Consider the following 13,474-nt stretch of genomic DNA (forward strand, 5'->3'; position numbering starts at 1 on the left):
CCAAGATATGTGCACAGCTGGTTTTAACCTTCGGTATTTTGGCCAGTTCAATTGTTCACACACACACACACACACAAACCACTGTACTGCCTAACTGCTTAGAAATGATTGTTTTAAACTAAAGTGATGTTTCAGCTGTGTGCACAAAAGTGCACCAGAAACCACATTGCTGTATAACATGGTATAGGACAGAACGATCAAAATTGCATTTGGTTTGATTTGAAGACAAATCAGTCCAGTCAATGTATCTATGGGCTCCCTGGATATAGGAGCTAAGGGACAGAGAGCAGACACCTTATGCAAGGTTTGGGAGTTTAATACACCCTTTTTATCCCATGCAATGCAAAGGTAAGTCAGTGAAAACCGCAAGCAAGTTGGACACAGAGAGAGGTAAGGGGTGCAGAATGTCAGGTAAGGGGTCTCTGCAATTGGACAGATATTTTCCCCTTCCTCATCTGTTGGAGTCTACTTGTTCCCCTGGGTCTATCCTGCCCATTGCTGCACAGGCAGCACGTGGCGGCAGGATCTGCACCCGCTGCCTTTGAAGTTGCAGGTTGCAGCGCTGACATGGGTTGCACCCAAGGTAATGCGACGATGCCTAAGGAACGTGTAACAGCATCAGCCACTTCTTCCTAGTCTATCTCACTCCTGTGCTTTGGGCTAACGCAGCCGGCAGTGCACACGTGTTCGGTAATTGGCCTGAGCCATTCATCAAGGGCCTTTATTTTATTGCTTGCTTCTTTCAGTGCCAAGCCTAGCACTTTCCTGGCACTACAGTCTAGCCCAGTACAGCAATCCTGGACCCACCCTGTTCCCTGGAAGAAATGCATTTTGGCGGCAACATCAGCAGGATCGGACCCTTATTTTGCTACTTGATAGCAGCCAGTTCAGGGTGTTATGTTGCAGCAATCGATTGGACTGAAAGGACAGGAGATCGCTTATACTCCACCAGGTTGTCGTTTCTTTGGCAGGCATTTTGAGTTGACCCTGAACTTATCTTTCACTAAAGGACTGGACCTGTTGCATTGCACGCGGTGTTTTTCTTCCCGGGAGCACTTTGGGGACGAGCAGTCACGTGTGTAAACAGAATGATTTGGGGAAAGTTTTTAGAGTTCTCACACTTCTTATCATACCCCAAAGCTGCTAATGCAGGAAACTAACCAGACTCTCACGAAAAGAAAAAGTATTCGGCAGCTGCACCCAGAAACCCAGGTCTCATCCAAATAAAACTCTCTAGAATGATAATAATAAATAGTCAACGAGCCTCAAAGTCTCTGGAACCAACCTCGCAAACTCGAGTTAACAGAGGGGATCAAACATCTGGCTGGCAACAAACGTTTAGGGAAACTTTTCTCTTCTTTTCCTCTCCTCTCCTTTCCTTTCTTTCATTCTCTCTTTTGCACTGAGACCCTTGCTCAGCGGAGACCCTGCACGCTGGCAATCTATTGAGGGGAACTCTGAGGGTGTTTTTTCTTACGCTAAAAGAAAAGGAGGACTTGTGGCATCTTAGAGACTAACCAATTTATTTAAGCATAAGTTTTCGTGAGCTACAGCTCACTTCATCGGATGCATACTATGAAGTGAGCTGTAGCTCACGAAAGCTTATGCTCAAATAAATTGGTTAGTCTCTAAAATGCCACTAGTACTCCTTTTCTTTTTGCGAATACAGACTAACACGGCTGCTACTCTGAAACTTTTCTTACGCTGTAATTCTTGGTTACATGTGTCTCATTTACAATCATAACCCCCTTCTACAGGCACTTGAGGTTCAACTAGGAAATCTTTCTTACAAGCCCCAAGATCTTTCTTTATGCAGATCATGGAGCAGCATTAAACTGTCTGTAAATGTAGGCAGTGTGAAAAACAATCAGCGAGTTTAGCAGACGCAATATGTTCAAAGGCGTTATCAGCTATTATCTGTACACTCAGATCTAGAGCCCTTAAGTTTGAATTCTTACAGTTAATTTAATTCCGTGGGAAACACAGCTACCAAGCGGATCGTCTTGTTTTGTGTCCAAAACCCACGCTTTCTTCCTATTTAATGCAGATCCCGACACTGTTCGAGTAGAAAACAGTGCTCCGAAAAAGTCCGCACAACCAGTGTTGAAGGGTCCCAGGAAAAGAATAGGTCATTTCCAGCCCTGCCAATACAATCAAATAAAGCTCAAAAGCTCGAGTGCACAAAACATTATAGGCTAGAATAATATCCCTTCCTTTTGTCTTGCTTTTGAGGGTGGCTCTTTGACGTCTTTAAACGTGTCTAATGTCTTTGGGAAAGGGAATCTCTCCTCTTGTCGATTACAGTCAGGAGTACACGTGCTATGTTCTGCTTGTGTGTACTTTAAATCAGCCACTTACGGATAAGAAACGCTGAGATCATCTCCCCAGGGGCCTCCGTTAAAGTTAAAGAAAAATTAAACAATGAGCAGAGTGGGGCTCGTTTTGCCACGGAGTTTAGCGCGGGTGAGAGGAGTTCAAATTCCGCACCCAGCAGTACCTGCCATGCTCCGAGCGCCGCTGCAGTGACGGGGCGCGGGGCAGTCCGTCTGGCGTGTAACCTGGAGCCAAAGAACTCGTCAAACTTTTTCAAGACACATGAATTATTCACTCAGCACAGGCAAAGAAAGATTTCACCCTCTCCTCGCCCAGCGTAGAAAGTTCCTGAACTGCTATTAATCTATTATGTACAGTTGAAAATGTGCCCGTGGCTATTGAAATATAAATTTACTAGCCGCCAGTGATATTCTTCTACAAACGCAGAGAAGTGTTCTCGGGGAAGTTACTAAAAATACCAGCACAGAGAAAGAAACGGGGGAGGGGCGGGAAACCGGATGGACTTGTTTACACAGAAGCCCAGCAAAATATTAGGTGTTTTCCCCCGTGAAAATGATCATTTTGTTTTTTATTTCACAAGAAGCTGTGAAACCCGTCAGATCTAGCTTGCTCCTGAAGCAGAGGTGAACTCCTAACAACTAGATCTAAACTCTTCTAAGGCAAGCTGCTCTGCACCTATTCAAGCCAAGTGACGCCCCCCCTTGATTCCCAAGGCACAGGATCAAATAATCGCAAATAGTCGCACACAGAAGAGACGATGCCATTGTACCCTAGAACTCACGGCAGAAATAGCTGCCGATCACTTCCATGCAGAGAAGTTTCTTTCAAATCCAAGAAGTGGGGGGTCATTTTCGATGCATCTCCGGCATATATAAAATGCCCTTTATACAGCTCGTCTGTTGTTATGATTGTCACACCAGGTCCGAGATATGTTTTGACGCACAGAGATAATGTTGGCCAGCCTGTCATCAGCATGTTCTACGAAACAAATGAAGCAGTGCTCCTTTCTGTTACTCATCTAGAAGTGGATTACCTGCAAAACCACCGCACCAACTCTCTCTGTTCTAGGGGGACCTTTTTGCTTTTTTTGGGGGGAGGGAGGGGACTTTTCTCAAAGACTGCTCTTTCGTTGAACTCAAGGGGAGGAAACTCCTGCGGAGTGCCCCAGCAAAAGTCAACTTATGCGAGTGAAATAATAAAAGTGTCCCTTTTAACTGGGGTAAGCGCCTCACCTCTTGTTCTTCACATACGTCAAACAACTGGCATCTTCCAAAACTGCGCCTTTTACACCGACAGCCGTAATTAAATGCTGCTTATTAGGAATAAAAGTAGGGCTAGATGATTTTTGTTGGTTTTTTCCCCCCTTGTCCATTTGCAGTGTTTTCCTCCAGGGCAGATTAGACTATGACAGAGTGAGATAAGTGGTGATTTTGTCTCCTTTGATGACAGAATTGCTTTGTAAACAGAAGGAAAACCCAGTGCTGAGAGTAGCCATGCACCATTAGCTCCCTGCGCTACAATGGAGAGGACAGCATTTGTTGGGGGGGCGGGGGACTGCGGAAAAACCCAAATCCTGGGAATTCAGAGGACCATAAATCATTCTATCTACCTTCCCTCTATTTGCAGGCAAATGCATTCCACATCCTTTCTCCCTGGCTTGTTCTATTTCTCCCTTACCTGCTGTGAACACAGGTACACCCAGAAACACGTTGTAAGGTGCTAAATGTGGATACGGCTGAATCGTCCCCAGATTCCGCGGTACCCACACTGGACACCTTACCATTCGTCCAGTCGCGCCTACGACATTTGTATCCGTGTATTGGACCCTGATGATTATTTGTGTCCTTGATATGGTAACCAAAAAAAAAAAAAAAAAATCCGGGTCTTCTAGCCCTGACAGGCCATCGGTGTTCACCCCTCCTCGGTCAACCTATTGCTCTGCCCGTGTATGTGTTCCGCCGGGCTCAAGGCATCTCCCCCCGCAAGTGCTTCAATGCGGTTGAGAGGAGCGATGTGTCTAGCACCGGGGTGCATAGGAGAGCAAGGCCTAGGGTGCTTTGGAGGAGAGAAGAGACTATTCAAGGCAGAGGAGCATTAGGGACCCGGATGTGTAAAGCAGGGGGCTACTTGTGAAAAGTAGGAAAGAAGTCTCGATGCTGGGCACCACCTGGGTGCCTATGTAAAGCCGGGTGCGTTTATTGAGGGGGTGGCCGCGGCTGGCACGAGTTCGAATCTGGACTGTATCGTGAATACCTGCAGATGGGGCGTATTCGATGAGAAAAAGGCTGGGGGAGGGCGCATTTGTGGCGAGCACTGGGGCGATGTATAACGTACTGTAATGGCGTGGTTGAGTCTAACTGGGGTGCTTTCTACCAGAAGTGAAAGATCCCAACGGGACAAAGTCTCTTACCTTTGCTGGGAACGTTTTGTTAAACGCCAGCGAGACATAGCTGGGAGGAGCGGGTAAAAGCGGGACAAAACTCTCTGCAAACAGGTCTCGGCAACTGGAGGAACAAATCTCCTTTAACTGGAGAGGCATAAAACAATAACTTGAAGGGGTGGCTTTGAAGGAGAGTGCAGTCTGGAACCCAGTATGCCCTTGGGAAAGATGAGTACTGCTCAGATGACCCACTGCTGCCACTCATTTCTACCACTGTTTTCTCCCTTTCCATTTTATTTTTAAACAGTTTTGCATTGGCAGAATCCTGCCTTTAGCTGGGGGTTGTAATTAATTTCTGCTGCCCTGCTAATTGCTGTAATTTGAACCTTACTGTATAACCTTTGCGAGCGCTTGAAGATCTAGTGTGAATCGCACATTTCATGGCTCATTGATCATCACTCACAGACCCTCCTCCGCCCGGCAGCAACAGGTCTCTGAAGTTAAGGTGAGGTCTGGAGCAGGCGTTTGGGTTAGTTCTGGAATAGGTTTAAAACTGGGACGAGGGCTAGAGTCAAAGGCGGCGTTCGGGCTGGAGCAGGAGTTGGGGTTACAACTGGATCTGGGGATGAAATTAGCTCTGGATCTGATCATAGCTATGGAGCCAGATTAGCCTTACAAAAGGGAGCTTTTGAATTAGGAGTGCTTTATGGAAGGATGGCGGGGGGGCTGGGTTTGAAGATGGAGCTAGCCTAGGGCAGAACTAGAAGGCGATGATAGGGCAAAACTGGGTCTGAAATTAGGGCAGGATCTAGGATTAAGGCCGTGCCACCCTTTGTCTGTTTTCTCACTTTCTTCATCAGGGACTGTATATTACTACGGGTTATACCGCGATAAGCACAACAGTGCCATAGATCTTGGCTGAGGCCCATAGACTATAATGTAATACAAATCAATAATTATATAATAGGCCGCTGTTTATTTACAGATAGTTGGGCCGGAGTGGCTCCTTCCCAAATTTCGCGGGCAGGACAGGAGCACCCTGCGGGCCCTGGGCAGTGTTGGAATCTCTGTGTTACCTGAAACCTCCTTTAGGCCTAAATCAAACCGGACAATTCCCAAAGGGGGTAACTCTAGAAGAGATTCCGGTCCCCTAGGAGAGACTGGTTTCTCGACGCAGTTTAGCAGAGAGCTTTTGAAATGAAGGAGGAGAGGCCCAGAACCAGCACCTTACTGCATGCAAGAAAACTATCCAGTCTCTGTCAAGACGCCTCTGTTCTGGAAAAGAAATGCAACCCAACAGCAACCTCTTTAGAATCAGCAAGAATTGCTAGACGGCCATATCTCCCTAGTATTCCTTTCCTATACAGACAGTTACACTGGAGACTAGCTCTTATCCTACGTGAAGGCAGTTGCTGAAATGGCGTATTTTTCTCATCTTCTGTTGCAGGCGCTCCCCATAGTCTCAAATCCAAGTATTATTACAATCCTGAGCTAGACACATATTTAATAATATCCTGGGTAACAATTCTAGTAGTTACACCACCTCACAGCATGCTACAAGTGCTATAGAGCAAATGGGGGGAGGCCACCCCTGAGAAATAGTGCACTTGTAAAAAGACAAGGAGGACTTGTGGCCCCGTAGAGACTAACACATTTATTTGAGCATAAGCTCTCGTGAGCTACAGCTCACTCACGAAAGCTTATGCTCAAATAAATGTGTTAGTCTCTACGGGGCCACAAGTCCTCCTTGTCTTTTTGCGGATACAGGCTAACACAGCTGCTACTCTGAAACCTGCACTTGAAAGTTTTTTTTTTTTTTTCAGAACAGTCAGTCCTCCCCCCGCCCCCACTGTTGATATTAACTGTATGAATCAGAGAATCATAGACTATCAGGGTTGGAAGGGACCTCAGGAGGTCATCTAGTCCAACCCCCTGCTCAAAGCAGGACCGATCCCCAATTAAATCATGCTGAATATATTCAGAGCATCCCATCTCTTTACAGGCCTCCAACTGTCACACCCTTGCGAAAAGAAGCCGCTTTTTCTCCTGTTTGAAATGCTAATGGGTTTTAATAATTATACAAATATAAACAGATTCTATTTTCTGGCTGTGGTGTATACAACATTCCACAAAGCTTTTGTAAAACAGAAGCGTTTCAATCAAAGGCACGCTGGACAAAGTAGCCCAAGAAATGTGTCACTGAAATCTTGCCCTTGAACCAATTTTTGTAAAAAAAACCACAACCAAAAACACTAGTTCAGCTACTTTAAAAATGCATGAGCCTCGAAATTAATGGAAAGATTCTAAACAGTTTCAAAGTTAATTAAAAAAAAATAACAGCAGGCCTAATTTTTTAAAGTCACTCACCTTTATAGAATTAAAAGACTACACACAATTTTTAAGATATAGGGCCAAATGCTGGTGCCTTTACTCAATGAAGTAGCTCCATTGACTTCAATGGCAATACTTGTGTGAGTCAGGCTAGAGGGTCTTGATCCTGGATCAATTTCAAGTATGAATGTGTCAGAGAGAGAGAGAGAGAAAGAGAAAGAGAGAGAGAGAATATTCATTTGTAAATTTCCCATCATTGTTAACTGCTTTCCGCAATATAGCATTTAGATGACCTTTAGCACAGATTTGAATGTCGTCTTGGAAGAGGATCTCGATCGATTTGCTCTTTGTTTATCCACAGTAACCCCTTTAGCAGTTAAGACCTATATTCTGTCCTCTTCAGCAAACCAATGCCTCAAAAGGCTTGTTATTTTTTACACAGATTTGTATATATGCTCGTATATGCAACAGCACGCTAAAGAAACCTCGAGACTTCTTCTAAAGCCTCTAGCCTAATTATTAGGAAAAGTAAAGCAACCCCACCACCATTACTGTATACCTGCTATAACGAAAATAATCTGCAGTATGAATGTCAACTGATCAAACAAGCTGAGCTCTTCCTTTAAAAATCTTACCGCGGGGAAAAGGGAGGAGGAGGAGGAGGCAAAGTTACAAATATATATATATATATATATATAATATATACGACGTAGTTAGCATTAAGGAGACCGAGATGTGTCCCTGATCCGGACACTAGTCAAGAGGTGAACCAAAAAGGCAAATCCATTTCAGTGACAATTGATGCTGGGTTTGAACAGCGTCCAGTCCCCCCTTGTTAGCTCCCTATCAAGTAGACGACCACACGTTAAGATGAGCAAAGATTTCTCTCTGGGGGTCCCGTTACCGTCTCCATCTCTCAATCTTTGGCTTCAAATCAGTCCCGAGGGAATCCGGTGCATCCCCCCCTTCCGTCAAAGGCAACCCCGACGCTCCGCCAGCGAACAGCAGAAGGAGCTCCCACCAAGGTCCCTGCTCCCTGGGGGATTGCTGACCCAGGGACATCGGGAAGGCTCTCGAGAGAGAGAGAGAGAAAGAAAAGCGGGGAGCGGGTGATAAGATTGCCCTGGCTGCTGTAAATCCATCATTTACCCGGAGAGGTTGGGAGCTTTTGAAAAGAGCTGACGGAGTGAATTCCTAGGCCAGTGCGCAGGCGCCGGCAGGTAGCACCCAGCTCTTTATGACCAGGTGAGAGAGTCGTGTTGCAGGTAAAAGGAAGATTTGCCTAAAGAGATCACGGGGAAGCAGCGGACGGATCACTCAGTCCATGACCAGCAGGGACTTTGTGTTCGGGAGCCCGCGGCCAGAATGTCAATTCTTGCAAAAATGGGAGACTGGCAGGTAATGCAATCTCCCTTTTCTTGTGTGCCGGGGTGGGGATGGTTATGGAACTAGAGATCTAGCCCAGAAAGGTGAGACTATCAGCCCTTGGGGGAGCTTAGGATCCCTGCCACAGAGGAGAAAAACACCCCAGGTCCAGTTATTTGTGGATCGGTGATGAATGTTCTTTCACCGGGAGGCCCAATTCAACAGGTGGGAAATCTCCGCGATCCAGTGACTTTTCCAAGAAAATTCCCAGGTACATGGGAATGATGCAAGAGAAGTAATTGGCGTTTAAAAGCCCTTGGCTGTAGTGATTTCATGATCTCAGCTCCCTAAGGTGACTGAATTTGCCCCCAGGTTTGTCGAATGGACATGTGTACCTGTAAGTTATCCAGTTTCTGCAAGTAACTCTTTCCGTAGACGTTGATGTTTCCAGGCATACTTAAAGTATGATCATACTTAGCTCTTAAGAGCGTTTCATTTGTGGGATCTCTATATATAACTTAGCCAAAGTGGTGGCTGCTCTGCAGACTTTATGGAACAGCTTTGGAGGATGCGGGAATGGTCACTTGTAAGAGTTTTTAAAAATCACAGGATAGGTGCTGTCGCTACAGTCTGATCGGACGGGCAGCAGCGTGTCGCTAGGATGCAGCCCATATTATCTGGATAACGAGTTTAATTTCTTTTCAATCTATGTGTCTTCATCGAACGACTCTTCTCTTTTAGTCAGGGCCCTTGGATGACTAGATGAAATCGTTCAGTTAGATTATTTTGTTTTTAAAATGGGTAAGACAGAGGGAAACTCACACAGGTGGCATCACGGCAGACTTCTACAGCCTCTTGCAAATCATGATTGCCTTCTAATAGCATAGCCACAATCCGGCTGTGAAATATAATATTTAAACATGGCGCTCTTATATCACAGAAAACTGCTCTTTTTGGGCAACCGTATTATAATATAGGAGACAATATGGTTATTTCCTTTTCTTACCTTTTTTTAACAATATATTTAAGTCGCACTCACTGATTGATTGATTGATTTATTATAGCAGTAGCAGGTTGTTTTGAAGGAAATAGAGTTTACTTTGTACACGGTAGGTTATTGCATTTTTACCTTCCGGGTCTAGTACAAGTGATCAAAAAAGAAGGATTTTTTGAATTAAACAAACTCTAATACAATAGTATTTTTGGTTTATCTTGATTTAAATCTCTTACTGTTTTTTCTTTACGTTCAGACCTAACTTTGTGGCCACCTAAATAAACGTAATTTAAGATTTGCTTAAGCAATGTGTTACTGTGCATAAATCCACTTCCACCATTCAGCAAAATGTATAAAAGAATTAGCAAGTGAGGGCAAGACAATAGTTCTTAAGCTAGAGACTGGGGGGAGAAATACCCCCACTGTTATTCAAGCAATGTAGTGGTGACCATTTTTGTAACTATACACTTAATTCAGATCAGTGATCAGAAATTAGTGTAATGGAATATTGAATAGTGAATTAGTGTAATGGAATATTAAAACAGCGTTTTAAGAGACCACTCACGTGCTTACATAAAGGTAGAGCTGGTAGATCTGCTGTTATTACAGTGGGCTGGAGTCTCTTGAAATGCTCCGGGTTCTAGCACACCTGACATTATGATTTCGAAACCTGCCCTTATTGCAAATCCAGAGGCAATAAGAAACCTCGGCCCTGTTTCATCTGATACCGAACGCTGAAAACTCGTAGTTGTAAATGTGGCCTTGCAGGCTGGGAACTGCTCTGCCCCTCGGTCGGTGAATATATCAGGCTGCCTGCATTGTCCGGTTTCTCCAGATCACCTAATTAAGCACAACAGGCCTCGACTGTTGCAACCCCACCAAAAATGGTAATGCAGCTCGCCTATTGATCTGCCTTTAGAGTGATCTTCCACGCCCGTTATCATCTGGGAGCGAAGCTGTGCTCTGATGGTTGGATCCTCAGCGTACACATTCACATTCAATTAGCTGAGCTGTCATGGTAATGACGTTTATACAGACCTGGCCCGACTTACTCCAGAGCATGGCTCTGGCACAAGGTGGGTCCTTTCAGGAGTCCCCTCTTTTTGCATAAACTATAGAGACTCATCTGCCAGCTCCATGTGAAGCTTAACAGGAGTAAAACAACAGTTTACTCTCATGGCACTTGAAGACAAAGGGGGAGTTCAAAAGAACATCGAGGGGGGAAAGAATTGGAGAGAAACGAGATACGCCCACGACATTTCGGGGGGCAGAAACAAACCAACCCAAATGTCCGCAGCCTTCATTGCTCACGCAAAAGGTGTAGGTATGTAGGTCTGACATTGCTCTGGGTTGGCCCTGCAGCGGGCCCTTCATCTCCCAGAGATGACCGTGGGGTTTCGCCTGGAGATTCAGGGGAGCATATTTATCCTCCAGCTGGGTAAATCCTTCCTTGAAGATGAGAGCTTGCTGTGTGGAAGGCTGCACAGACCTGTAGAGTCAGCCAGCTGTAGTGCTACGAAAGAAATGAGCGTGTCTAGTTAGAAATCGGGGTTTACATTGCCCTGCCTTCACCCACACATCCCCACAAAAAAACCCCGTGCCCTTCGCCAGCCTCAGATAACCCCCAACTGGTTCAAAAACATAATTCTCCAGCGAAATGTGGGAAATGGCTCCCAAGCCTCAGCCTCTTCAAGAGCGCATAGCTGTGTGCCTGGCGGAGGGGCCGAGACCGTGAAAGTGCCCCCACCCGCTGTCCAGACACAGTCAGCGGTCGGGTTGAAAGTGTCACGGGGACGTGTAGAAGTCGATGTGGTTAAAAAGGCTTTCGGGGTTTTCAAAGGCAATGCAAGGTACTGCCCAAGAACCCGATTGGAATGAACGCTGGGGGTAAGTGAGGTCGCGGCGTTTCGGAGTTGCGGAACAGATCAAAGAAGCACATGGGTGGAAGGTGCCTGTCTAAACCTGGGGAGGCATGGGCAGCCCGGTGAGCCACCAGAGAGTGACTCAGCATTCGTAACATTACCGAATAATAAAGAACTCGTCACTGGTTTCATTCATGATGGGAATCTTGTCCCCATCACGGGGGAGGGAATTGGTCAGAGTTAGTTCTCTCTGGTCATTTTGCTGTTAAGCTAAAAAACTCTCCACCTAAGAAACAACAAAGTTTGATTCGTCCTTATGCCAAATAGCTTGCAAAAGAGTTTCTGGCTGCAAATGTGTTTGCATCATACTTTGGATAATGTTTTGGATCTTCGGTTTTATTTTATTTTTTTTAAAGAACTGTAGTTATGCAATAGAAAGCATCACCCCAGCAGAACAAAACAGTTTACAAAAGAAAAAGCCTTACAAAGAAAAAAAAAAAAAAAGACGGAGGAAAACAAAAGCCACCGTGTTAGTGGAATAACCTCGTTAGACAAAGATGCTAATTTATTTTCTCCTCGCTTTGACTTTGGTTTATTTAAACCAGTAAAGTCTTTATGTGCAGGTGGGATGGGGGTTGCTCAGGCTAATCAATTACCCCCCATCCCCATCTCCAGTATGAAAATCGAGTAGTGGGTGCTTCTTTGATTTCACTCTGTACTTTTCTCCACGCCGGAAGCCAAGAGGCAAAAGCAGCAGCAGCGGTAACAACAACTGGGGCGGGGGAGGGGCGCGGGGAGAGAGAGCGCAATGTACACTTGCCCAAATCTAGGCTCTCATATTCTCCCCCTCCAAAAGAACTCAGTTGTTTGGCTAAAGCCTTTTGCTTGGGGGTCCTTTATACCTGTGTCCACTGTTGCAGGTTGTTGTGCTGGAGAGCAATTGGACTATTGTTGCTATGCTAATGAGGCGATTAGGCTGTTGGTAAAGAGCTGGAAAAGGGAAAAGTTTCTACCATTAGAGGGAGATCTCAGAGCGCTCACAGGAGCTCTGCAAACACTCCACCAGCCGCACTCTGCATACCAGAGAGGCTCCACTTTAGTGAAAGACAGGGAGAAACAAATCCGCTCTCGCGCCAATCCATGAAAATGCTTTGGAAACTGACGGATAATATCAAATATGAGGAATGTGAGGTAAGCGCTTCCCTGGGCTGGGGGCAGCCGACGGGCCCAGCAGCTGTGAATGGGACCGTGCAGCATCCATCGATCCGTGAATTTCGTTTAGGAAACTTCTGCTTCTTCGCCAGTCTTCTTTGCAGCCTTACAGTTGGAAACAATGGCATTGGGCTAGGGAGCCTTTAACCAGGAACTTTGGGGCTGTTGGAAAATCGCTTTTGTCAGAAGTATATGAAAAAAAAAGCAGACTGGAGAATATAATAGCATCTGTAGCTAGGTCATGTATGTAGTACCTAGAATGATTCCATCCCTCAATATGGAGGGATGAATGGATGAATGGAAAGGCAAAGAGAAAAAGAGGAAATAATTATTTTCACACGAGAGATGCCAGAGGGATCCCAAACATTTGCGAAAGACTGATGCTTAAAATGATATTTTGGGTGTAAGGGCTAGTTAGGAAAACTGAGTTGTACAATGATCAAGAGTCAGTGGATGAACTAAAATCAAACCTTTTTGAACGTACACCCAGTGTAAATAATTGTCTAGCTTTTGAGTCTATTATTTTAACAACTTTTAACATAAAATCCGCCTGATTATTATTTTTTTTTTACTTTGAGCGACTCAATATGCACGTCTGTGGAGAGAGAAAGAGGTGTAGTGATAGATACAAAAATATTCCGAACAAATCGACAGAATGAAACCGACAAATGCTATTTTTAAACGTTTCGCCAAAGTTGCTGTATGCAGTGCATCTAAGCAGAGTCATAAAGAGCGCTGCTGCTTTTAAAACATATTTTGGTTGTACTCTATGCGAGAATGTACACATCGAAACCCTAATCTGGTCTTTCAAGGTACATATCTTGGGTCTTTCATTTCCCTCAGAATCCGCTGACTTCTTTTTGTAATGCTGTAAATAGAAAGGAACCGGCGAATCACTAGACCCGAAGATTACTGAAATAAATATGTTTCAATGTGGGGCTGATAATTGGGGGGTGATTCTGTCTACAGATGACAAATTGAATAGACTGGGTGCGG

The 13,474-nt window shown here is 45.1% G+C and overlaps 1 protein-coding gene across 3 annotated transcripts in view; it reads left to right on the top strand.

Moving 5' to 3' along the window:
* Window positions 1-8,410: 8,410 nt before the first annotated feature.
* Window positions 8,411-13,474, top strand: part of TFAP2A (transcription factor AP-2 alpha) — a 20,556-nt gene continuing 15,492 nt past the window's right edge. The window contains exon 1 of one of the 3 annotated variants that reach the window (XM_077809123.1): window positions 8,411-8,443. In XM_077809123.1, the coding sequence (XP_077665249.1) occupies window positions 8,411-8,443 (33 nt within the window). Of the gene's footprint in view, window positions 8,444-12,406; window positions 12,458-13,474 lie in introns of those variants that run through there. The other 2 variants (XM_077809122.1, XM_077809124.1) reach the window with 2 other exon arrangements.

This window comes from Eretmochelys imbricata, chromosome 2 (genome assembly GCF_965152235.1).
Source record: "Eretmochelys imbricata isolate rEreImb1 chromosome 2, rEreImb1.hap1, whole genome shotgun sequence".
NCBI lineage: Eukaryota > Metazoa > Chordata > Testudines > Cheloniidae > Eretmochelys > Eretmochelys imbricata.